Genomic DNA, 27633 nt, shown 5'->3' with positions numbered 1-27633 from the left:
AAGTGTCTGCTCTGGAACTACTTATCTTCTTTTTACAGGAGTGATAGACTCAGAGAACTAGTCACAATTAAATAGCAGGTACCAAAGGAAAACTAACCTAGTAAATCCACTTGTCATTCATTAAAAAATTAATTAATTAATTAATTAATTAATGCTTAAATAAAACTTACACTGAAGAAATGACATGAAACTTTCAGATTTTCCACTTATAGACAAGGCTGAAAATTCCTCAGATAAATTGTTTATTACAAACTGTTGATTCACAGACAGCCTCACAGTTCACAGAAGCTGATGCGCTTCTGTACATGGCTGATAAGATTTTTTATAGCAATTGGTATAAACTCAGCATATTTATCTTGATAAAACACTAAGTTAATTTGGAGAAGGGGTGGAGAGCACAGGTTTTACTAACTTGAACAATTTTCCACACTTTGTAGAAAAAATGCACAGTTGATAAATCATATCATAAAGGGAAAAATGCAATCTGTTCTCTCACCCACTACATTAATCCCCTGCTAAACTAAACCAGGTTTCTTTGCCCAGTCAATTTAGTGCCAAGCAAGTCAGCAGAGTATGGCTATCATCTGCAGGCATGGAGAAGGGCAGACTATTTTGTTTGGGGGTAGTCAGTAAGCAAAGACCTCTAATACTTCATCTCTCTTTCCCAAATATACATAGGTCCTTATAAAAAAAAAAAAAAATTGTTCCAAACTTTGTAGTACAGTACAGATTGTTAATACCACTACCTTTGCAAAGTCACTATGACATGTGCTCTTAAAACATTTACTTGTCTGTGGTATGAAACATTAATTTCCATCTTCACACATCTGCTTACCTTGACTGCAGCTGTTAGGCCAGACTGGAGGATCACTGTTATCTCCCAGTAATTGTGATAACTTTCTTTTTTTGCCTGATGCTGTAGAAATACTTTTTTAAAAATACATCACATTACTAATTTCAGTTGGAATACAGATACTAGAGTCATTATAAGAGAATACCCAGGTATCTCATTCTAACTGTATTGTCACCCAAATTTTGATTTACCAGGAGGAGGAGATTGTTTTTAGGTTTTTTGATCTGAATTATGCAATTTTCTCTTCCAAAACATAAATTAGCATATTTTTAATTTCGTATGAATAGAGAACTTAATCTCTTCAAAAGCTTACAGAGTGCGTGTGAGAAAGGATTTTATTGCTTCCTGATATCTGCATTAAAATCACACCATTTTCTTAAATAATTTTACTTCCCTGAATGTGAACTCACTTTTCTTACACAGAAAACAAAAGACCGATAGCTATTAAACTAATGCATTAATGACGACATTTCGAGGGAAAACTGGTGGGAAACACTTTTCCCCTTTCCTAGAAACTGAAATTTCAAAATCTGCTCCTTTCTGCAAAGGGGAAAAATCTTATTCTAAATTTTTGATATTATAAAATATAATATGGAATATCCCAGGTCACAGACTGTCCTGAAGATACAGAAGAAAATAAAAAACCTAAACAGCTTCACCAAGAAATCTAGGCCCAGCTTCCGTTACCCACATCATCAATGTAATCTGTAATTGAGCTCCCTGCAGAGCAGGAGACAGAGAATTTGCAAGCCCAGGACTAACACTGATGAATTTGGATTATCTCCCAACAACCAGGGAGGTCCCCCTCTGATATGCATTGGTCAATTCATTCTTACTAGATGTCATGGTTGGATGCTTGCACTACCCAATGTATTTTAATTAAGCATCTGGAACATGTTGGTGGATAAATATGGCAGATGGTATATGAATACCATTTCACTTGCTTACATTGATAAGACAATTTTTTTCTCTCATGTCAAAACACTTTCAAGACCCTCACGGACAAATCCCTGTGGAAAGTATTGCAAAACACCTAAATATTTTTATAATCCAGTTACTAACTACTTGTTGATCCCTCTTTAGCCTTGTAACTTTCTTAAAATTGAAGTCCATTCCCACACATTGTAATGCTAATTTAAATCAAGATGTTTAAAGAACCCTCAAACAGAAGCGTATCAAACATGTCTACACACTGCCACCCCGTGGAAAATCCTGCACCCACAGGGATTTTACACCAGCCTTTAACCACGTCTTCTATCAGCTCCATTTTTTTTTCTGTATCTGTCTCATCCCTTGCATAAAGGTTTTATCATTTACCTGGAAATCTGAGGTACATTTGGTTGGAAGTATGAATAATTGAAACCCAAAGAGCTGGAGGATGTAGAATTATTCCATGGAGGCACGGTGTTATCTTTCTTCAGACAGGAGCCTTGGGGAATGCTGCCAGGATGCCCACTGGCGTTAGGGTCAGGAAAAGTCTCCAGGAACCTGCAGGGGAGCTTGCTGGGTGCCACAGCCGATGGACATGGGAGCGGAGGCTGCTGCCCACTTGGCCACGAAGCATCATTCCAGATGGCTGAAAGAGGCAGACAGACAAGAAAGGAAGTAGAAAGAAAAGGAGCTGGAGACCTTCCCGCTAGCTTAGGAGAGGCAGAATTCACGTCACCTACTCTTGAGCTGTGGTGGAGAGCATGCTTCCGACCCAGAGTCTGGTGGGGAGTCTGGCAACTGGCTTTGCCTGGGGATGAAAAATAAATGTTAATTTTTACTGGGAGAAAACATTCAGGATGACCACAAGAGAATGCTAAAAGCAGTTGGAGGGGGACCACCAAGCTACATGGAGCTCGCAACAGCTCCATTCTCTCTACACCACATTTCAAAGAGCTGTAGCATCTTCAGCTGCTAACTGCAGACAATTCTTAAGGGAACAGTTTGGCCACAGCACTCACAACCACTACCAGATCTTAGGCCATATCACAGCACCTCACACACCCAAGAGAGGAGGGAAGCAGGGGCTGCCCCAAAGGGTGGGAAAGGCATTTGTCTGATTTGAAACAAGAGCTTTGTACAAGCTCGGCCAAAAAGATCCAGAAGCTTAACATAGGGTTTTCATGGGTGACAATCTACTCTCCCTCTTCTCAACCCTACACAAATTTTCTAGTTCCATTTAAAAAACAATGAGGGGGGACACAACAGGGACGACAGAGTAATTAATATCTTTTATGTCTAAATCACAAAAGAAAAGGTCCATCCCAGCAGCCCTCAGACAGGAAAGCTTAAAATATATATATAAATATACATATCCTCACTGAAGATGGGCTATTCAGGCATAAAAACAACAATGTGGAATGGTTGTTTATCACCTGGAAGACTACACAAATAAATAAATAAATAAATAAATAAATAAATAAATAAATAAATTTTAAAAGTGCACTGGAAAAAACAGGCAGGGTTTGGGTAGCAGGGGCTGCAGGCTGCACTGAGGGGAGGCAAGCACGAGCTGCCGGGTGCTGGTCCTGGCAAACTTCAGCCAGTTCTGTTTGACTTCAGCCAGTTGCAGCTGGTTCCAGCCAGTTTGAGACAGTCCCAGCCAGTTTCAGCTGGTTCCAACTGGCCATTGGCTGCCCCTCACCTGCTGGAGCCAGCACCTCAGCAGTCAGCAGCGCCCGCGTCCCACAGCAGCACGGCCGGGCGAGCGGCCATGCAGCTGAGGCAGCGAGTGCCCTGTGGGGCAAGGCTGTGACCCCCTGGAGCAGGGACATACCAAGGGGATAGCAGGGTCATGAGTGACCCATGGCAGAGTCAGGAAAAACAGAAAAGGGTGAAGAGTGTCAAGGAGGAGCCATTACACCCCACTACCCCACCACAGGCCTCCCGTCACCTCACAGGAGGCAAGGAGGGGACTGGAGAGCAAGAAGGAGGCAGAAGTGCTCAGCTGAAACTGAGCCTCAGGAAGTCTGTGTGGAGGAAGTATATTTAATTGCTTATGTTCTCTTTATCTCAGTAGCCGAGTCAGTGATCAAAAGTTTGTGCTAATTGGTAACAAATTTATGAAATGAGGCTCTTCTAACAAAGAGTGCTCACAAAACGTGGACCCGTGCAGCACCACATGAAGCACTGCCACCCAGCAGCTTCCACGTCACCCGCCGTGAAAACGCCCGCTGAGTAACACTGTGCTGTGCCAAAGGCAGGCAGGGCTGGGCTGCTTTCCTCTGTGTACAGCTACACAAGCAAGAAGCTCATCTCCCAGTTCATGTTACACGAAGCAGGAAGCTGGGTCCTCTCAGGTTTTTATGCTGACAGCCAGCACTGTTGCACAGAAGTAACTCACTCAGCTCCCTAGTGTCAGGCAAGGTCTCTGCATGGCACAGCACCTTCAGACCCCCAGTGGGAGCACGGCAGGGAGCAGGTGCACAGACAAAAAGGGGTGGAAAGGTAGTTATGTTCTGAAAATCAGTAGCAGAACCAGGGCGCTGGAGGCATGACAGAAGAATCCTGGCTGGGAACCCAGAAATTACATGTGATCCACAGCCACCTCCTTGCCAAACCCCATAGCCAAGCAGGAAAGATTTCTCTTTTAACAGCCCTGCTGGGAGAGGTCATTATGAAAGCACAACAACATAAGTATGCTTTTGCCTATCTCCGATTTTTAAAGTGTTCCTTTTTTTTTTTTCCTTTTTTTGTTGTTGTTGTTACTCAAAGACATAAATCTCTGTAAACAAGAACTGCTTTCTTTCTGAAAAACTTCAGTAACACTGATCTGTACAAGAACACATTTGTCTATGCTATTTTACTGTGTACCTTCCTCCTGATTTTCACATGGAAAGTGAACGCTTGCTTGTCTGCAGTTGATACTGGGAGCTTTGCTCTCAGTTTATGACTCAACTCATGTCCAACAGCTCAGCGCATCCCCATGTTTGGGGTTTGAAAAAAGTTTCTTGATTATTTAGTCTTTAGCCCATATGCTTGATTATGTTCTAGTATATATTTATAGTATTTATTGCAGTATATACTCTGTTTTGCTTTTACACTTTTAGAATTTCTCCTATCAGACAATGTAAAGGAATACTGCCTTAGAGAGAGGTGGAACTAGAGCATAATTTAAGCTAAGCCAAGTCCTTCATGAGTAGTTCACAGGAACAAGCAGGTGTTCCCACACTACATAGCAAAACCGCTTCATTGCATTGAAAATGGGAAGAGCATAAGTCACCAGCAGACTGCTACAGCAAGGCTGTGCTCCTGGTTTTAGTCAGCTGAGGGCACAGGGCTGTCACATCTCATAACTATTTTATTTCAAAATTTTCAGTTCTATATGATTGTGTTTTCAAAGTAGTTTAAATGAGAGAAAATCCTATGCCAACTCTCGGCCACTCAAAGGACATATAAGAGTTCCTCAGCTGCATTGGGGATGATCGAGGTTCAGAAATTGGCTCCTAACCCTTTCAAGCATTCCTATAAATTGTAGGCTCAAACACTGCTTTGAAGCACTTTTAAACAGATGATGTTATTGTGTTTTCTCATGCTTAGCACTGCAGCTATAATGTCCATGTAATGTACCTAAGCTACATGATACCAGATATGTACATATATATTAATGCTATATGTTTTTGTGTATGAAGGCAACAGTTGCACTTTAAAGTTGTCTTAAAGGAGTTTGATAATCTGTTTAATCTGATACATGTTTAGTCATGATAAGAACAAAGGTTATGAGTATTTATATACAGCAGCTTCTTCATTCTTCTGTTATGAGTGTGGCCAGCGAGAAAATAAAGTTATTATTCATGATTTAGAGCAGGTAGAAGCCTAGTTAGCCCACTGTAAGTAAATATGTGCAATGCCAAGTATGTACAGAGTGAAAGGTCCTGTGAGCCATTTAATTACTGTAAAAACATCCACTTTTGCTTTGCTCTTGGCAAGTGTCAGCCCATTAATCATATTTTACATTTAACAATCATATGACAGTTGTCTAGATGAAAGATTTGGGTTTGAAGTCTTGATAGACCTGCATTGCATAACTTTCCACCCTTAACCATGACCCTTCGTATTATGTAGCCTTTGTAACTCTGAAAACAAGTCTCAGAAAAGATTAATGGACAGCTTCTTTGTTCTGAGGGAATCATTAGGATGAAAAGAGTAGACCTGTTCCCCTCAGACATGGAGGTTTACATTAGTCTCTCAATTTATTATACATTAATCTCATTTACATCATTTATTCTGAACGTTAACACTAAAGCAGCACTTGGTTATATTAAAAAATAACAGCTTTGCATTTAAGGCCATAATTAGTATAACAGTTGTGAATTATCCCAGACATCATCATATCCATTCGGCTGAACTATAAAACCACCATATTCTGTTACTATCTGCAATTTATATTTCCAGCGCTTACGCAGTTTCAACTAAAAACACCACACCACAGTCCTATGGAAATAAGCACACCACAGTCCTATGGAAATTAAGAGATTTCAGGTCTGACTGTTGCATTCATATTTTATGAATGTGCTACGGAAAAAAAAAATATATATATATATATATATAATTTGCTGCTCTAATACTTACAAAGTTCCAAACTCTAAGTCACTACTGATGAATTCTTCCAGCATTCTTGTATCCACCATGGGGTTCTCCAAGGCTCTGTGGACATCTTGCCCTATAATTAAAGATGTCAAGAAGACGGATTCTGAGATTGAAATTTGTACAGTCATCAGTACTTTAGACTAAGTAATTCTGCCCACTGACCACACAAGGAAAACCAAATCAGTCCTGTCCTAGCAGAGGTGCACATCTCATGTGTGATATATGGGTTACCCTTTTGTTTAGAAATATAGTCACTCTGAGGAGAAAAGATGACAGGAAACGCAGAGCAAAAGAGAGCATACAGGTGAGGATGGAGATGATGGAGCAGCACCAGGAAAACACCAGTTTGTAGTTGTCATTAAGGCTTAACTGAATTATCACAGCAAGAGGATGAGGGGCTCCCATCTGCAACTGGAAAAAAAAATGGGTTCTGAAGATAACTTCATATGCTTTTATGTTGGGATCAAAACAGATGATTGAGTCAAAGCTCAGATGTCTCACAGAGATCCACTTTCTGCATGGGTACTGCAGTGAGTTTCTAATAGTTTCAAACTATTCTAAAATAATTTAAAAATTCATTGTCCTCAACATAGATTAAGGAAGCAGAAATAAAGCTTTAGAAATGTTAAAGGAATTGATGGGTTTTTATTATTTACCTAGAAAAACAAACAAATAAACAAAACAAACAAAAAAACACAACCCAATAACATGTTAAATGTGTTAATGAGCAGAAAGGTTCAGTACTTTGTCCTTTGCTGCTTAGTTACTGAAGGCTATAAACAGATTTTATGATTATAAAGTCTGTGGAATTCATGAGTTCTTTCCTAGCAAGTCAAGCAAGTCAGACGGAACTCCCCTTAAAGAAAAGAAAAACAAACAAAACTACTGCGCAGGCTCCCCAGCTTTCCAGCAAGCCTTCTATAAACACAGGTGTGTCCAGTCAGAAAGCAAGCAAGATAAGGGAGTTTAAGTTACTGCTTGCTCCAGTCAGCCACTGGAGCTGGATGGTCCTACCTCACTACTACACAGGATAAAGTGGAGTAGCCTGTAAATCGACAGCTGCATGTCTCAGCCCCAAGTGGCTGACACCAGCATCATAGAAGTCCTAAGGTTTCTTCTCTTTTTTCTGTTGTCTCTGCCTCATGTGGATCTTTCTTGATCCAGTGTTTAGACATTGCTTAACTGCAAGCAGCATCTGATACCCGCTTTGACCACCTTGCACAGGAATTCCCCTGTGTGTGTGTCTGTGTCTTACTACATAAATTCAAGTTGCTAACAAATGTTTCCAAAATAGCTTTGTGAGCACAGGGGAATCTAAGTTTGCTTATCGGTGCTACAGGCTGAATTCTAGCTGCCCTTCACCGTGAGATTGTAACTTGCAGGTGTGCTGGTAGGTTTTTGCATCCAAACCTACCATCATAGTATACAAAGCTGTTCTCCACACATCAGAGAGGAGCAGATTCAATAGGTGTAGCAGACTTACTTGCCTCAGCAACATTGTAATATGGTAAATCTTGAATAAATAGCAAACAAAGCACTTTGCAAAACCAGCTTGAAAGTACACAGGGGCCTGGCTTTCTTCAACAACGTCCCTAAAACTTGACCTCCTGTTCGAGTAGCCTGGCCCTCATGCATAATGAAACAGTCGTGTTACTAACATGTTTTTTCCTGTTCCACAAAACCAAGAATTGCTTTATTTTAACCAAGATCAGAAACAAACTCTTTTGAAGTGCAGCTCTGAAACAAAATCAGACAGGGTCTTTGATACAAGCATCCCACACTCCAGAGATTAGCCCTTTTGCTTAGTGACAACAAGAGCAATATGCACCATTCCCTCTTAACCTCTACCTTTTGCACTAACAGTTAAATGGGTAGGAGGAGAAGGAAGGAATAAGTAACTCTGTGCTGGGGGAGGAAGGAAGCACACCAGGAAGACAGCCCACCGCCAAGGAATTTCATGATGCTGATGTACAGAAGAGCCACACTACATTTGGCTGCACTGTAGAACTTAACCTTTTTTTTTTCTTTCTTTCTGCATGTACTTTCTTTTTCTGTGCCAGCCAGTGCTTGCACTGGCATGTTTCAGCAGAGGAGGAGCTGCTGGACCATATGCAAATGTATTTAAAACACTGGCATCCATTTAACAGGCTTTGAAACATGGTAGACACTTGAAAGATATGGGCGTGGGGAAGATAAAGCACACTGACACTTTGACTGGGAGTTTATTTACTGTTCTTGTTGCTCCCTGGTAGTGTGCAAGCCAGTTACCCAAAGCCACTACGAGGGCAGAGAGCTGTGTGTATACATGGATAAGCTCTGCTGAGAGGCCCCTGTGAACATTCAGCTTCCTGCACCAAACCGCATGCCTGGCTCAGTGCTGCCAGGGGACGTGCAGCATCAGCAGCCCTTATCAGCATGCACACAAGGATCTCTGCTCCCAGGCCACACTCCACAGCGCAGTCTGCCCAGCCATCCTCTGGGAAGCATCCACACTGGGTGACTCGTGTCATTGTGCAGAGGACTGCCAGCTCCTCCAGGAACCAGCAGAAATAAGCTGGAGCCAGTGAGGGGCAAGGGGAAATGCAAAGGCAAGGCAATATGGTCACCGGGGCTTCACACAGGGCTGCTCACAGAACAGACTGCAGTCATAGGCAGCATAGGACTGTATTTTGACCATTTCTCCATCAAATATCAGACAGATATTCTGTTGCTCTGTTTCTTTTGATCTGAAGTCCCAAACTTCTCTTCCAGCACTGCCTTCTGTTTCCCTGTCCATTCCCTGCTAGCCTGCCCCTATTTCCAGCCACTTGCACCCCAGAGTAGGCTGATCTCTGTCCTTCCTCGCTGTCTGACAGTGACTAGGTTCATACATCTCTTTTTGGCAGACACCTCCTTTCCTCCAGCCAGGAGGCTCCAGTCACAGTTTCCCCTGTACGCTCCTGAAGCCAACAGCTGCAGTCTCAATCCCTCAATCTCCTGCCTCGGTTAATTCTCTCAGCACTTCCTCGCAGAGCCTTACTGCATTTAAATCAGTTGCCTCCTTTTCACTAGTATCTAACGCAAAGTGAAGGATGGGGGCACAGAACCAGAAACTCCTTGCGGTTCTTTTTATGTCCTTCCTGGAGTCGCTGTTCCAGAGAAAGTCACACACAGGTCTGAATTTGGCACGAAGCATAGCCGCCGCTTTCCAGATGAATACTAAACTGATCATTACTTGACATTAAAAAAGATATGCCAGGAAGTTTCTAGCCAACTCCAGCTATTTGTTGTAAGATTTGTGTCAAAACCTCAGCTATTCCGTCAGGGGACAATCCTTAAATACAGCTGGAGATGTATAAGTGGCTCATAAAACACGATCAATGCTAAGTATTACTTGCCTTCTGAAGGACAAATTCATAAAGCTTGTTACAAAGCCTTGCACCTTGAAGGAAATGTTTTCTTGGAATTAATAACTAATATTCATCTGGAGATACTGTACCACTAAAACACTTTATGGGCCACTATAAAAGCTCAGTGAAAAGTCCAGCTGAGCTTCATTAAGTTAAGTCTTGCAATAAGGTAAGTCTTACTCAGGGGGCTGATAATTCCTTAACTTCCTTCATGCTAAAAGGATCCCAAGTATTGCTCACTATTTAAATTACTGAGGATCATCCTGTTCATTTTGACTGGAACAGACTGGAGTCATTGATAGAAGATGCTCAGCCATCAGGGCAAAGGACACGGACCTCGGGCACATGGCAGCAATGAGTAGAAAAGGGTTAAGGGCAAAACAGCTTCTTTCTGATGGCACTGCAACCCGTGGGGATATTCCACAGACCACAGTTATTCAATGGCAGGAAGATCTGCAACACTCCAACAGGTAAGAAGTGAGCTTGTGTCATGTTAGGTGGCTTTTCCCCCAAATACCAACATTTTCCAGAGAAACAGAAATCTCGCAGTGAGTCCTTTTAAGTTGTCAAGTTATCTTTTATTCCTGTTTCAATCTTTCATCCTTAAAATTGTAGGAGAGGCCTTTGGTTTTTTAAGTGTTTCATGTTTAATGGCAGGTTTGTTATGTGGCTTAATTCAGATAGATTCAGTGTTATCCATGCAGGAGCATGAGTACAAAGAGAGGTGGTGATTCCACTGTTAGGAGACTTCTTCACAGAGGGCACTGAGGCCAAACACACATCTCAGACACCTGAACGTAGCTTCTAACAGCAGCAAAACAGGAGAAGGCTGAATTTAACAGCGCAACTACTTTGGCCTTCATTCTGTGTCTCAACCTATTGGTAACATCAGCAAGAATAGATTGCTTGGCTACAGATGGACAGGCAAAAAAACTGGGGAGCTCTGGCCTCCCTTTGACAAATGGGAAGTTACTGATTCAAAACTCTAAATATTTTAATAATAAAACTATTTATTTCAAGAGAAATCAAAGATCAAGTGTCTAGTGTGAGAGGAATGAAACAAGACAGAAAACTTTCAGAACAGCCACACCACAAGAGAAAAGCCATTTTCTTGAATGAGAAAAAGCCAGGGTCAAATCCCAGCTAGAGTCACATCTAATCTAAGGTCTATTGATTATTGAAAATAGTGATTCACAGGAAAACAATCATTACATTATCTCATTTTCCTTGAAAACTTCTTCAGGCTGTCCTTCTCAATACTGCAAATGCAAGTTGATCTTATAATGAGTGTCAGAACATATATGCACTGTTAGGAACTAAAGCAACAGGGGAAGTGGGATTCTTTTTTGCTCATGAATTTCAAATAATCCTGCAAAACATTTTAAATGTGCTTAGTTGCCAGCTGATCCATTTGGAAGCCAAAGCTGAAGCACTGATGAATCAGAGACTTCCTTTAGCGGCAGCATTTGAAACTTGATATTGCAAGACTCAGCTGTTTTGTAGCCTTGAAGACAATGTTCCAGCTGCTATGACTAATCTCAGAGGCCACTAAATCAGACTTAGCAGTTTATTGCTCTTGTCTCATTTGGAAGCATTCTAAAGCCAAACCACCAGCCGTACTGCTAAGTTGGAAAGAAGCAGTCAAAGCAGGCCTTACTTTCAGCAGAGTGAAAAAGAAAAGACTTCAAGCCATTCTTTAAATAAGCCTGCTCCCTTTTCAAATTTACCTGCGGCTTAACAGCAAGAGGTGTATAGCTACCTACATACTGAAAGCGAGAGTGATTAGCCTTGCCATACATCTAGTGTCAGTGTCCAGACAGTGAAACAAATGTCATCCCCTCATGTCGCATCACCTTTGCAGACCTTTGTCATATTCTAGTTCTACACAGCAGAACCACACGATATTACTAAAGGAACATGACTTTCCAAAATGTTTCATTTTTTCCATGATTAAATTGAATTGACAGGGCTTCTCTCCCCCCCACCCGCCCGTACAGATGTTCTACCTAACTATCTTCTAAAGAGAGTTAAATTAGTCATTCTATAATCACAATTAGTACAATTACAATTAGTAATTCTAGCTAAAGAGCTTGCACAGCTAAAACCCCTGAAATACTTTCTACCATCATAGTATCATCACAGAAGTCAACCAAGCCCAGCCCACACTTCCCAGAAAGCCATTTCCCTAGGAACTTCTTAAAAAGTTTCTTCATTTCCTAGACTGAAATCGAAATCAAAAGTTAGAAAGTTAGAGCTGCCACCTTTCACCTAGTGCTAGCCAAAAGAAAAAAATAAAATAAAATAAATTCTGGCAAAGAATGTTGAAAGTTTTAGTCAAATAGAAAGGGTAGTTATAGTTAAGACCTGTAACAGATGATGAATACCTGTACAGGTCATAGAAGGAAATAAAAATATAGAAAGAGAAGCTTGGATTTGGAAAGTTAATATTTAAAAAAAAAAAAAAAGAAAAAAAAGAAAAAAAAAAAGGCAAAGTGAAAATTGAAGAAAAAAAAAAAAGATTTAGATAGTGAAAAATACGTAAGCCTTTTAACAGCTATTTTGAGTAATGTTATGGCAGGACCTGCGATGCAGTTTTATTAAGGAATGTGATAGAAAGCAAATTTTGTGGTAAGAGAGGCAAGACTGATGGGTGCTGCCTGAGTGTCAAATGACTTTGGGAAAAAGGCATAAGGATAGATCCCAGACAACCAAACAAAAATATTGGCTTTTAATTTCTCAGATCCAATTACAATCAAATAGTTTCAGAGGAATTTTGAGTGGAAAGAAAACCCTCAGCAACCTGACTTGATGAGGTAGAGTAGGGAGGGAGCTCCCCAGCTTCATGAAAATCACTAGGGCTGCAGAAGGGATAAGTGGCGAGGAGACCTCAGCCACTTCCTGGTTTTCTTCCTGACAGTTCCCAGCACCGCACCACAGGATCCACCTTTCCTTTGTTATTCTCCCCAAAATACCAAGAAAAACACACTGCAGTGCATCTATACCACTTGTCCTGTTTTTTTTGGTGTTGCATCAAATGATACTTTTGTATAAATAGAGCTTCTGTTTCGGGGCTTTTGTTCTTCGTCTTGTCTTCAATCAGTCCCAAACAGTTGCTGTATATTTGCTGCCACAACAAATTGTTAAGACAATCCCTTAAAACTACACTCTTACCTTCAAAGAACTGCTGCAGGGCTTCATTTTCTCCCACCACATCCATGACAAGCCAGGAGAAGCGTTTTGCTTTCCTGCTGCCCGAAGAGTCCGGCTGAGCAAAACGTGCTGTTTCTCTTCCAGGTGATCATGAATGCACGAAGGAGCACATCGTGCTTTTGTCAGAGGTTTCAGCTGACTTCATCCCAGCTACTCTCATTCCTTCCTAACTAGCATCTGGGATATGTTTAAACCCTGCTACATGTAAAGGAACATTTGGTAGGACTTTTGAGGCAAGGTGAAGGCAATGTGCTTTCCTCAGTTTAGTATGCTTAGTGTTCTCATATTAGGGACCTTTGGTCCCAATCCTAATCACAATCACACATGCGCAAAAAATGTGGCAATAAAAATTACTTGTCTTGTCTCTGTACTTTCACACAGGTGATGCAATTATAAGCATTGGTGAAAGACCAAGCGCTCCGATAGCTGTAAGTGCAGGGCCATCAGTGGTTTCACCATACGCACCATCCCATCTAAGCAGCTGAGCGCCAGGCTATCCAACTGCTCTAAAAAAATCGTTGTCTCACAGCACAGTTGCCTTATAGAGAAGCAGACCTTTTACATTATTAAATTACAGATGAAGTCGTTTGTCCCAGGTAGCTTTGAAAAGCCTATGGGAAGGCTACGCATTCAACTAATGTATTTAAGGCCAGCAGCAAACTTTCACTTTCTCTCACTTGGCCTTTGCATACCGAAGATTGCCCCTGTTGTGTCATCACATCAGAGGAGAAAAAATATTCAGGTATTTTGAGTAGATATCTGTAAGAGACATTTGGTTATAAACAAAAGCTTCAGTGAAGTCAAGAAATGTGGAATAAGGCCATTTTCTAAAGCAGTTGCATTCACCAGGCAAGTAACTGTTGTGCAGTTGTTACAAGCCCAGACACTCATAGTGCCATGGGTTTCTCATGATAGACAGCTTATATTAAAGATATAGAAAATAATTTAAGGAACAAGATATGAAAACAGAAGCAAACTAATATAGAAAATAATTTAGGGAACAAGATGTGAAAACAGAAGCAAACTAATTCAGTATTTACAATACATTGATGCAGTCAAGCCAAATAACCATTACGACCTAAGCGGTACATCTTTGTAGTCCCTAGTACAAGAAAATAGCTTCTTGTATAATAAATTTTAGATACATTTTGTCTTGATGCTATCATGTATAGAAAAAAATCTTTGACTTGTTTGCTTAAATGAGCAACACTTGTAAAGGATTATTAAGTCAGAATAACAGCAGCTACAAGCTATCATTTAACTACTATTAGATAATCCTGGAAACAGTTTGATATCTTTATGTAAACTAAGTATTAGCAATCATTTAGGAAGCATTCCTGAGTCAACAAATACAATTTGTTTTCTAAGACTGAATAAAACCAGGTTCCTTAGCTTAACCAACCTAAGAAACAACCTGTTCCTAACAGCTGAGGCTAGAATTCTTCCATGTTTCTACAGCAGGAACCAGTAGTAGTATCTACCCAGTGATAGGAGATTGACAAAAAATATTTAAGACTAAAATTGCCTGAGCTGGACGTAGTCAATTACTAGTAAAAGATTTGGGCCCGGTTGTTTGTTTTAATCTTGATATGGAAATGCCTGGTTGATGCTAACACTAGCAAAGCATTTTCAGGCACTTATCTGTGCACACAACAAAAATATGGTATTAAATTTTGCTCTTCATTCTATTTATTTTTTTAAAAGGGTGAGGACAACACATTCCAGTAACAAAGTGATGAAAAAAAATGTTATTTTTGCTTGGCATCAAACAGAAGAAATCTGTAACCTTTAAGATGAGATGCTTCTTTTTAGAGAACTTCCATAAGCTTCCATTTTATGTTTTTGCCCCTTCACCGGCCACTGCTTTAACTGCATAAATGGTTATCATGATCAAGACCCAGTGTTTTTCCAAAAGGGCTTTTATATAACAAGTCTACCTGTTATGGGTTTACGTGGCAAGGTTTTTTGGCAGGATGGAGGGGTGACCTCAGTGAGAAAAGTCCAGCAGCTGCCCCATGTTAGATAAGGGCCAGTTTCAGCCTGCTCCAAAGGGCCCTGCCTCTGCCCAGAGCCAAGCCACTGAGTGACTCTGGTTGAGCCTCTGTAAGAAAGGAAAAACTTTTTCCTCAAGAAAAGTGTACAACAGCAGCTGGAGTGAGGATTAAGAAAAAGTGAAGCAGCCCTGCAGCCCCCAAGGTCAGTGCAGCAGGAGGGCAGGAGGTGCTCCAGGCAGGCAGCAGCAGTTCCCCTGCAGCCCGTGGAGAGGCCCCTGGTGGAGCAGGCTGTCCCCCTGCAGCCCATGGGTCCCACACGGAGCAGATCTCCACGCTGCAGCCCCCCCATGGGTGGAGGAGCCCCCGGTGGAGCAGGTGGATGTGGCCTGGAGGAGGCTGCGGCCCATGGAGAGCCCCCGCAGGAGCAGGCCCCAGGCTGGAGCTGCAGCCCGTGGAGAGGAGCCCACGCAGGAGCAGCGGGTCTGGGGGGGGAGCTGCCATCTGTGGAGGACCCGTGCTGGAGCAGTTTGCTCCTGGGGAATGGACCCCATGGTACGGAGCCATGTGGGAGCAATTCTTGAAGAGCTGCTGCCTGTGGGCAGCCCCTGCATGAGCGTGACAACCAAGGAGCAGCAAAGTGCTATGGACTGACCACAACTAATGTTACATGTAAATTACTAACAACATGTTAAAGAAACTCGTGGAATAGATGTTTTGGAGATGTAAAGACAGCTATGGAAAATTGATGTATAAAACAGGGAAATTTCAAAAAGTAGAAAAATCATTTAAAATAATAATAAAAAAAAAAAATAATGAAAGCAAATTAGAGGTGAAGAAAAGTTTTTAGTAGTCAGATAGGAGCCAGGTCAGATTTCTAACTTGTCTAAGTAGGAGCCAAAGAAGGACCAAGGAAACTTCATTGTTCCTTGATGAAAAGCATCCTACTTTAGTGAGAGAGGACAGCCCAGTTTATTATGCTGCTGACTCTTCACAGTACACAATTCTCTCCTATTGGTTTAAAAACAAAAAATATAGGAAAGCAGCACTTACAAATGCTCCTAATTGTAATACCAAGTTCTCCTAATCATCTGTTAACTGTATTGTCATACATACATATAGAAGATACATACATGCATCTAAACACTACATTGAGGAAAATACCAGACATTCACGCCTTCATCATAAAATAACCTCAGTGTCACAGTTTGGAATTACTTAGCTTTCCAGGGAGGTTCACAACATTCTGCATCACAAAGAACAGACAACCGATTCTGCTTCAGACTAACATTTATTTAATCAGAAGTTTTGTTTTTTAATGTAAATTACAATCACTAATACACCTGCAAGTGCTTACCACATTTGTTCAACTAGATATTATTATGGACGCATATACAGCATAGGTCAGTTTAAAACAATCACAGTACTTCTTAGTGCAATCTGCAAAAGGAGAAAGATCTTGGACCCACTTTGTGGAAATAAATATCAAGTGACAAAAAAAAGATTCCGAAATTTTAGAGTTATGTATATTAAATGAAGTTCATGCACGCGCAAGAGTAAAAAGATTTAGAGTTCTTCCTTGTAGTAGCCAAGTTTTGCTAGTGACATCTCTCTTCTCAGCTGCATAACTTCCCAGAACATCTGATCCACTGAAACAGATAAAAATGTCATTAAACATGAGTTAATATTTTAACTGAAGTATACACATTGCCTCGGTTTAAGGAAACTTTAGAAATAACAAACATCTAGTGAAACCAGAATTAAAATGTGAGCGCTATTTGTGATTGTTTTTGAAAAAAATATTTATTTTGAAAATTCTAAGACATAGTCCAATTAAAAGACTAAATTTTGAACTTTTTTTAATTGGGGAACAAAACTACATCAGTACTTCTTTTCAGCTTTAATTAATTGCAGTTTCTCAATATAATTGTCCTTTCCATTGATTCATTTTTCTGTATAATTAAAAGACTGCAAAACAAAAGAATTAGAACTTGTTGACTAAGTAAAAATTGTTTCATCACAAAACCTATAATTTTGTTGTAAGTTTTCCATTTGATCCTTCTTCCTCCTTTTGTTTTTCCCTATCAGAAATCTGACAGCAGCAATGAATTAGGGAGGAAAGACTTTTTTTAATTTCATCTATATTTTGCCAAACATGATGAGCCTGGTGCATGCCTTATACTGCTAAACATCACTGCAACACAAATTAAAATAATTGAGTATATAATTATTCCAGACAAAAATTATTTCCATGCAGTCAGGATTATGATGTAGACTGAATACAAAGGTTATTAACCTGAGGTCAAGGTCTCCTGTACCATATTTCAAAAAGCATTTTTGCAGAAGTGAACTCCGTCTCAAAAATGATATGGTTTAGCAGAAGAAATATGAACAATGAGGACAATTAGGAGTGCCCACATTCTTCTAGAGATGTTGTTGGAGTATTTACATAAAGATACAAATGCGAGATTTTTTAATGGTAAAGATGACAACTGATCTGAAAAACCAAGCCCAATTTTTTGTTACTTGTGAAAAATAAGTAATTCTGATGATGCTGAAAACATTTTGATGGATAAAACACTAAGTCAATTTCTTTATCTCATTAATAGTGAGGTAAACAATATTTAGTTGAAGCTATATATGCCTTTGTACTGGGTCTGACTGGGAAAGAGCTAACTTTTTTTTTTTTAAACCTCCTCCCTCTTCCTGTAATTAAACTGCTCAACCCGCACCTTTTGCTTTTTTTCCCCATCATATTTCCTCTCCCTGTTCATCTGAGGAGGAAGAGAGAGAGAAAGAACAGCATGGTGGAGTTGCACTGCCCATTGGTTGTTAAACAGCCACAATCCTTTTGTGGAAAGTAAAAGCCTTTCAATATAAACCAGATTACAGCTTAAAATAATGCATTTTCAAGGCCTTCTCAAATGACAGTAATTCAGTAACAATTACCACTGTCTGAAACTTTTGTTAAAAATAATTTAGTATACAGAATACATAGCTTTTTTGGTCAATTCCATTAAAATAAATCCCTTTAGAAACGAAAGTAAATAGCACTGCTTGGGTAACGAACAGTCTGGCATCTCAGGAATACTTCAGGTTAGATATGGGATTTTGGTTTAACTACAGTCCTGAGCTCTTCAAAGTGGGGTATATCAGAAGAGATGAGTATAGATCAAAATACACATAGCATTTCTAAAATCCAGCCATACAGCATATACACGTTCTTAGCCATCTACATTTATACGGACATAGTGAAACCAAATAGCCCAGTTAAGCAAATTTCCGATTCACTGCCCAGATAAGAGTTTCAATAGGCAGCTGTTGGATAAGCTATCTTGGCAGGAACAAAGCAGCCAGGTAACTCTGGTGGGGAAAAATAAACAGCCTGAAGCAACAGCAGTAAAAACGCATTTCCTTTTTGGGTTGTGGATGAGAGAGGTGCAGTGAGAAATGAAGCCTTACATCAGCAGCTACATTTATGAACAGAGTCTTAATCAAGAGACCTTGCAATGCCACATCAAAGACCAACTGCCTAGTTTTCAGCTGCATTCAGATAAACAATTACAGCCTAATTTCCTGCTTTTTGTTGTTGTTTCTTTAAAAAAATTAACTAAAAAAAAAAAAAATTGTCATCCTTGTCAGTCCTCAGTGTACAAAATGAGAAAAGATCTAAGATGTGCCAATTCACAAAGTGAACAAAGAATCCAGATCAAACCAACTGAAGATTTTCTGGTCTCTCTAACCAATGCAACACTTTTTTTTTTTTTTTTTTTGAGTGAAATTGCACGAGTTATTTCATATGTTGGAACAAAAAAAGCAAACTTTGTTTTGTTCTTGTTCAAGGTTGAAAACAATGTAACATGTAACTGGAAGAATAAAACAATGTACAGTGAGAAAAGGCCATGTTTCCACACTTCATGAAAGAGCCTTCATTTTTGAATACAGCATAGAAAAATCATCACTTAATTCCCCTTGTCACAGAATTCTTAATGAAATTTCTTCCTTAATAATGTATTTTTTTAAATGGACTAAAAAGCACTGTTTTTTCTTTATAATTTCATGGGAGGGTAGGTATCACCAAGTTCTCATAATTAAAATCAATAGCAAGTTTTAGGCTCATGCACTATCTAAATTTTATGTTTATACAAGCAAAACACAACTTGCTACTCACCATCTTGCTGTTTCAACAGTCCTTGCTGTATATATCGGATATATGTAAAGAAGTTGCACACAGAAGTGATCTGAGACAATATAATAAAAATAGTGGTTAATATTTCGTATAATGTTACAGAAAAAATACTGCTCAAAATTAAATCATGCTAAATTTCTTACCCTGTAACGACAAAAAGGAGAAATGTAGTAGTAGCTGCTTGAATCTCCTAATTTGATTCTATGCTTGCATGACTTGCTTTGTCCACTGAGAGCACACTTCCTACAAAATATAACATTCACTTAATTTAATAAACAAATCTGACATTAATGTCTAACACCCACATGTAATTAAAGTGTTAATGTAATTACTTTGTATTAGCTCAGATACTCAAGTCTCTGCCTTTATGTAATAATTGTAACTTTAAAATGATGTTGTCAACTATTTTAGCTCGACAAGGACTAATTTTGTTTCAACACCAGTGCATCGTGATATATTGCTGATTTTTAAATCTTTTGTCAGCTTTGGTCAGGTACTTCCACATTCACTAGTTCCAGACTGTCAAACATGAACAATGGGAGCTCCTTAACTCCTTATGTGTGAAATAAACTTGGTTTAAATTATCGATTCCAACAATTAAACAGATTTATTTTTTTAATAGATTTCTAGTTGATGTTGCACGTCAGAAAAAAATTCAGGCCTACAGAATAACTCTGAAGCCTCTGTCAGATGCATTCTAAGATAAGCTTCGCATTTATGCCCAAACTGAAATCACATTTTTTACTTCCAGTGTATAAAAGTTTGAGGCAAAGGAAAACAGGTTGCTTAATTCTTTCCATTACCATTATAAATAGAGATGGTAAAATAAATGTACTTTTTCTGGTCCTGTTCCTGTATTATGTACAGGAAGAAGGAAAGGTCAGTAGCCACCAGGAGTTTTCCAAACAGAATTCACAAAAAGGCAAAGAATTCAAAATAATTCTTCTAGCATTCTTTTTTTCTAAAGTTTTACATCTCTTGAAGAAACTGCTAGTAATACTATGTAAATACCCCAGGAATGTGATTTACTTGGAATTTCTATATTGCGGTATCTCAGATGAACTGGGTTGTCATGGTATCCGCTGTTTCATTGATTTTGAAAGCTGCTGGCTCTTCTCCCTTCCATTTCTATCTCATGAAATTAGGGAGCATACGAAGCAGCAGCCTTTCAAAAGTGAAACAAAAATTATTAAGCTTCTACAGTTCTAAACAGTGGCCCAGAGGCCCTTTTAGATAGTCTGCAGCTGGCCCACAAAATCATGCAAGACAGGAGAATATTGAAGACTGTATGTGATTTTCCACAGTAATTTATGAGGCCTGACAGAAGTCCATTGATCCAAGAAATACTACAGTGGCTGAAGCAAGCTGATCACAATTACAGCCAAGCCTTTGTGAGCAGACAAACAGATTTTTAATGCTAAGAAAACAGAGCCCTTTTTTCCCTTCTGGCAACAGAACCACCTCCTATACGTTATCTTCCATCACACCAGGTTAAACGCTGGCATGACAGCTACTACTAATGGCTGAGTTCTGCTCTGTACAGCTTACTGCTTTGTTCCCCGTGGGGACAATTACTCGGATCCTGTGGGGAAACCCAGCTGCCTTTTGTTAAGGCAATACTTCCTACACACCAGCACAGGCACTATTCAATAACTTTTGTATGTCGAGAACCTTTCTTCGCTATTATCACAGCTCCCTGGCCTCCACTCCTTGTTTTGCTGTTGAGCAATTTATTACCTGCTATTTTATGCATCTGTTCCCTCTATCCTCCAGGCGACTGTACAATAAAAAGAATTCCTTTAGGAGCATTATTCTAATTGCCATTACTATTTATTTACACTGCTTGTCTACATTACGCTACCTATTAAAGAACGTGGTTTCAATAAAAATAGTGATTTTCACCATTTAAAATAGAAAACATGAAACTGCAGAACTGCTACCCTGATTAAGTAAAAACCAAAACAGCTGTTTCCCATTCTGTGCCAGTAATATTTAAGACAAAGCACATTTTCTGTGAAATTAAGCTTAAATACTGCACATTCCTCACCTCTTGCTTAACTACAAGCAGTAACATAGAAGTGTTTGTCACTATGTGACAGTGGGAAAAGAGAGGAAAAAATAGACTTTTTTCATACTTCTAAAGTACAGTTTGTGCATGGACCCTTCAAAATACTAATCTATGCCCAGCCAATTAGTCTGGATCACATTGGAGAAAAGAAGGTTAAAACTCTCACTAAACTTTTGACTTATGCAAACAAGTGCCCTCTATGAGTCCTTTATCAAGATGCAGGAAAGTTGCTTGAACCACAACCATTTTAGACTAGTTTGCCAATTGCTCTTTAATGACACACAACTTGTTTCAGTAGCTTCTTGCTGTCCTCATTCTCTGTTGCAGCTCACAGTGGTGCCTCTTGGACTTGAAACCACCACCCTTTGGGCAGCTCCATCGCTTGTGGTTAGGCATTCTGACTGAGGATTGTTACAGCTCAAAGAACACATTTTCTGGTGACAGTAGTAAGAATATCTGAATGCCTGAATTTTGTAGTCTTTGATCCTTACTAGCTTAAGTCATAAAACATAATATTCGTTTTATACAGATTCTTTAGAAGGAGAAATTAAAACTGCCTTTGAAGTGTATTTTCTCTTCCACACAGAAATAATGAGGAAGAGTGAGAATTAAAAAACAGTAGCAATGAGAAAGAAAGAAAAATCTTAAGCTAGATGAAAACATTTTGATGCAAATCTCCTACCAGAAACCTGAGTCTACCAAAATAAGTATTACAGAGAAACGTTAACTTGTCCCAAAGATCTCCAGCAGAGAAATGAAGACTTTCTCAAAATTTGGAAGGTTCTGTATTCACAGTGGTTTTGTTTGCTTAACCCTGACATGCACTAAAGCACACCAGAAATCTCTTCCCTTCCTCTCTACATTCATCAAAGCCCCAGTGCCTCAGGCAAGTCCCTCCCACCTAACCTTAATGTCTGTATCAGTACCTGACATCAAGTCTTGCTTCAGATTCCTCTAGAACCATTCCAGACTTTCTAATGAACCATCTGGTCATTCATCCACACTTCTTACTTTAGGTTTAAACTCATCCTTACTTTCATTCCCTCTTCATTACATTCCTCCTGCTCATATTCAGACAGTTTACTTTACAAATCTCCTCTCGTGTCTCTCAGCTGACTTTGCCACTATGCTACATATGTTGTACATTTCTTATATGTCTGACATTCAGCCTGTAATACTTCTATACCTATTTTTTCATGATTTTTTCAGGTGATAGCCTTAGTTGAAAAGACTTCATTTTTAAGTATCAGGCTGGTCTTTCTCCACAGAAGTAAATGTTACTTTACCTAGGATGCACTGACTACAAGCAGCTCTCCCAAACAGAAAAATATCTTAAAATGCTACTCTAGGAGAAACCTTTACCATTTAAGTTTAGTTGCTTACTTTCACCAGGAAATTTTGAAACAGCAATCTTGAAATCTGAGATTTTAAGAAATATTTACAAGTTTAAGATAAACAAATGTCAATGAGGTGATCAGTTGATAGCAGTTCTCTCAATCCAAGAGTTATCTCAAATGAGTGCAGATTCCCCCTCTGTCTGTTAGCTTAACATACTTTGGTCCCCCACATTCAACTGCAGAAGCTTTCACAAATCGAACAGGTTGCAAGCCAACAGGTTCAATGCTCAGAGTATTGTTTTCCACAGCTTCCAGAACAGCTGAGGCCAACTGCAAGAGAAATTAAGAAAGCAGTTAAAAACAGCTCAGTGTTAACCGTTGCCTCAAAGCAGTGACACATTTCTGCCTCTGTAAAGTTAGGAAAACTGAAAAAGTCAACTCAAACAACTGAAAAAGTCAACTGAAACAGAAATTCAATTACAAATGAGATTTTGCCTATGCCATACACAAGAGGTCCCATTCCCAGGCTTGAGTTTAAATTCTGTCCTCTAAATAACCCTGCCCTCCCTGAGGCAAGATAACTGCTTTTACAGTACGGAATGTTATGCTTGACTACTATGCTAACTGTACATTCAGTCATTCCTCATAAGCCCAAATAGCACGTACAATTGCACAAGCAGTGTTTCTGTCAGATAGTGGATATGGCACAAACTTTGCTTGCTTTAAAAATTGCTCTAATTTTATTATGTTCTATGTAAAAAAAATGATGCAGTATGACTTCTATACTTGGCCAAAAAAAAAGTAAATATTAGTCCACTTTTCAGCCAGAGATAGTTTTACAATGGTGTTCAAACAAGACTGAACAACATATGGAAGAACCAACAGGTTATTGTGACTTTGGAACACTAGCATAGTTAAAACATCACCTTAATTAACATAAAAAATGAACTTTGTTTATTTATAATCACACAACCGTTACACACTAGAAACACACTCATTTTGCTTGACTGGACTCAACACTTGCTCAGAACTACTGTTTAAGTATGCACAAGTAATACCCATTACCTTGATTTAAAAGACTGCACTATTTATGTTAGCAGTTAAACATGATTTTGTGCCCACATTCCTTGCTACTAATAGAAATATTTTTCAATTGTACTTTAAATATTTTTAAAATAGAATGCTATGAAAGAAATTCATACCAAATACTCTCCCAATACCATCTACCAAATGCAAAACAAGATTACACTTCTACACAAGAGTCTACAAAGAGATAATGCAATACTTCAACTATTCAGAAAACTGCATTCCCAATTATTCAAAACCATAATACATGTGTAATTTATTAACTGCACAGTAGTTTACTGTTATTCAAAGGAAAACAGAAGTTTGTCACTATGCACAGCATCTGGAAACAATGACTGATATAGCTGACCAGTGCTAGAAGCCTCATTCTTTCCTTAAGAGGAAACACGATTCTACAGTGACTATATCACTACCGAGGTGGAAAAAAAAAAAAATGAAGTTGCTGGGAAAGACAGCAGGGTGGCCTACTTACACATATTGCAGAAGTAATTTAATTCCCATAGTAACTAGGTAAACTTTTTAGTGGGAGAGTTTCATATGATGCTCAAGACCAACCACAATGGACTGGTATACAATTCACTAGAAGACCATGCACGCTTCTGGCCAGAAATTAACAGCAGATGAAAAGCACGGGTAAAGTACACACATCACATAAAAACAGACAACTATCCTGAAAAAAAATGCAGCCTTTTCCATCAGAGACTTTTAATCTTATTTAAAAAAATCAAGTTGGAGGGCTTTAAAATTTGTTATTATTTTATTAAAGATCTACAAATAATGTTCCTTTCCTCTGGAGACTGATATTACAACTACAGCCCATAAATGCTGCTTCGCAACAAAGAATAAGTACAGCAGTTGCAGCTGGAACCAGTTCCCCAGTAATCCCAGGATGAGTAAAACACCGTTCCTTCCTCTGTGTTGGGAAAAGCAGGGAATGGGAAAAATCACAGTCAAATCATTTGTTTAATCTGAAACCATATTCCCAAAGCGTCCCTGCTGAATCACTTCAAATCCCAAAGTCTAATTCTTGAAATTCAAACCTCTCTTCAAGAAGATACCCAGACTTGGCTTTCCACCTGCTCTGACTGATGGGAGAGAAAATAGGGCCACAAAATTAACTATGTTGGGCTCTAGTGCCCCCTCTATCAACAAGGGGCAGCGACAGGACACTGTTTCTCCTAAACAATACCTCTGACACACTGGGGGAAAATCCACCATCCAGTCCTACAAACACTGATTCTGCCAGACAGCATGAACATCTAAAGGTGTAGGTAATCTCCACCTAAGGCAGCCACACCTGGAATAGCAAATGCTGAAGAAAAAGTGATTTATTTCAATACTCCAGAATAATCTTCGGTACTGCACTAAAAACTGTCACACTCTAATGGAACACAAATGGTAAAGCTTTATATGAAGAGATTTTAATAGTCAGCTAGCTTCGTGGAACATATTTAAAGGAAAAGTGTCAGTGGCAACATGTAAACTGTTTACCTCACTTTTTGAGAAGGTTAAACATGGAAAAATGTCTTCCCGATAAATTTTGTCCAAGAAAGGACATGTTCTGTCCATAGTAGGTTCGTCCTTCCAAGATCTGAATTCATTGTACAAAGACAGGTCAGCCTAAAACACAAAGATTCCCAAATCAAGTACTGTAATTATCACACCAGAATTGATCGTTTACAAATATCCAGAGGTAAATAATGAGCCTGAAGACTATGTCTCTTATCACACTGAGAGAATATTACTGTGCCCCAGCTACAAACACCTCCTTAAATTCACTTTCCTAAGTTATGTGACACCAACTTGACATGCTCAGACTGGCTTTGAGATTCTTGTTGACAGAGACTTCAGTGCCTTTTCCCTCCAACTGGTTGTCAAATCCCTTTTTTGTAGGATAACAGGCTTACCAAAACCAAAACCTAAAGGTATATGGAGAGATATAAACTGCAGGCCAAAGATAGGTCAGGAAGGTCAGGGGAATAAAACCCAAAGATGAGATGCAACAAAGTGAAGAAATAGTCTTGTAAAAAAAGTGCCCCTAGAAATGGCAGGCAGTCATGCAGAATGAGAAAAAAAAAAAAAAAACTGACTGCAGTCAAAGCACAGAAGACAAACAAAAAGATTAGAAAAGTAGAAAAATGAGAAGCAGATCCCAATGCTATTGCCTCTGTAAGCTTCTTTGCCACTCCACTCCACAGTGAGAGAAACAGGGAACAGGGTGCAAAAAGGAGTGAGGATGAAAAGCAGTATTCTGAGAATGTATTTTAAAGAAAACCCTAGACACTACCAGCAAATATTAATACTGCTTTTATAAAATGCATCTAAAAAAACAAATGTGATTTTGAAGTCTTATAATACTAAAAACGAATAATGTAGATGAGATAGTGAAAAAGGGAAAATAATGGATGCTAAAAATCAATTTTGATTTTTAATTCATTTTAGAAGATCAGAACCAACCTCCTTCAGTCTTTAATTCTTTATCATGCATCACTCTTTTTCTGAACTCCCAGCACTTTACCGTTCCTTTACATGTGTTTCTGGAAGTATTCTTTTTTTTTTTTCCTTGAAAAAAATCTACAAAAGTTAGACTGCAGATTTGTTTTCCATTAGAGTACCTGCCTTGCACTCAGGTACAATCAGGACCGACCATCTTAATTAAGCTTGTCCATAAACGTTCTGGTTGCTAGGCCACCACGAGTGAAACTCAATAGGTGTAACTTGCTCCCTAAAGAAGCATTTCCCGTACCTTAAAACCCACATTAGGTTTGGTTTTAAAATGAGTACAATCAGGGATATCAGCAGAAAAATGCTATTTTAGAAGTGCACAGTAGAAATCAAGAAGTTATAATGCATTCGTTAGCAACTATTGGTTATTTTCTGTATCTAACTCAATTCACCCAAACCTACAATTTATAAATAAGCTGCCTTGAAAAAAATGCTCAGTGAATATAATAGCTTCATGCTCTTCCCTTCCAATCTGCACTGCTACGTGTATATCTGCTCCCTACCTCTACTTGTACTTTCCCTAAATTGAAATTTTGATTACCTGCAATCAAATAGCCAATTGTAACTACAATTTGTAAAATTGTAATGTTTTATTTTTACAGTAAAATACATTAAAGAAACATTTCAGTTCTTTGAAAAATTAAAAAAATAAACCTGACGCATTTAGCATTTACACTAAGTTGATGTTACTTGCTTACCTAAGATCCAAGCAGCTATTGAGCTTGCCTAAAACAGGTTCAGTAGCAAAAGCAGTAGACACATCTACATATCCTTGAGGTTATTCCCAAATGCTAGAGAGTAGTTGTCTGGGATGCTGGCACCCAGAGCTTAGTTTCCAGAGCTTTCTCATTAGGGGGAATCATTAATAGTTGTCCACCATTCATATTCCCCATCACTTGTGACTGTATAGATTGGTGCTCTATGTGTCAATGAGCCCTAGTCTCCCTACACAGACAGAAAGGCTTCTATTGCTTTGATCACACCACACTTCTTTGTATTTTCATTCTGTCCTTTCTGAGATGGAGGTGTCATAGCTGTGTGCAGAAACGGACACATATATTTACCTCCCTGTTTATACATCGATGTAACACTTTTTGTTTTGCCATTTGTTCCTTTCCTAACAAATCCTAAGCCTCTGTGGGTCTCTGACCATCACTGAACACTGACATGGTACCTTCAGAGAATTATCTACAAGTACACTTAATTTTTTTTTCCTGCATCACGTAGTTGATTCCAAGCCCACAACTGTATGTCTGCTATAACTGCCTTTTTTTTTTTTTTCCTCCTAGATATATTACTTTTGATTTATTGATTTTGAAGTTCATCTGCTGTTCCACTACCCATTCACTATCGTGAGACAGACCCTTCTCACAACTCTTTGGACACTTTCAAGTACTGCATTCTGAGGACTTGAGAACCAAGCTACTC

General features: G+C 39.1%; 2 protein-coding genes across 4 annotated transcripts in view; both read right to left on the bottom strand.

Moving 5' to 3' along the window:
• The window catches only part of MYRFL (myelin regulatory factor like), a 43767-nt gene extending 30731 nt beyond the window's left edge, over positions 1-13036 (bottom strand). Inside the window, exons 1-5 of the mRNA XM_032207452.1 lie at positions 12991-13036; positions 6413-6503; positions 2524-2591; positions 2171-2429; positions 836-927 (exon numbers count right to left, since the gene is read on the bottom strand). Of these exons, the coding sequence (XP_032063343.1) occupies positions 836-927; positions 2171-2429; positions 2524-2591; positions 6413-6503; positions 12991-13036 (556 nt within the window). The remainder of the gene's footprint in view (positions 1-835; positions 928-2170; positions 2430-2523; positions 2592-6412; positions 6504-12990) is intronic.
• A 3255-nt stretch (positions 13037-16291) lies between these two features.
• Positions 16292-27633, bottom strand: part of RAB3IP (RAB3A interacting protein) — a 29112-nt gene continuing 17770 nt past the window's right edge. For 2 of the 3 annotated variants that reach the window (XM_032204392.1, XM_032204408.1), the window contains exons 7-11: positions 25192-25320; positions 22832-22944; positions 19353-19452; positions 19192-19261; positions 16293-16669 (exon numbers count right to left, since the gene is read on the bottom strand). In XM_032204392.1, coding sequence (XP_032060283.1) covers positions 16587-16669; positions 19192-19261; positions 19353-19452; positions 22832-22944; positions 25192-25320 — 495 coding nt within the window. In that variant the 3' untranslated portion in view covers positions 16293-16586. Of the gene's footprint in view, positions 16670-19191; positions 19262-19352; positions 19453-22831; positions 22945-25191; positions 25321-27633 lie in introns of all 3 variants that reach the window. The other variant, XM_032204400.1, reaches the window with a different exon arrangement.

The sequence above is a fragment of the Aythya fuligula genome, chromosome 1 (genome assembly GCF_009819795.1).
Source record: "Aythya fuligula isolate bAytFul2 chromosome 1, bAytFul2.pri, whole genome shotgun sequence".
Classification (NCBI taxonomy): Eukaryota; Metazoa; Chordata; class Aves; order Anseriformes; family Anatidae; genus Aythya; species Aythya fuligula.
This window is presented reverse-complemented; position numbering and strand designations above follow the sequence as displayed.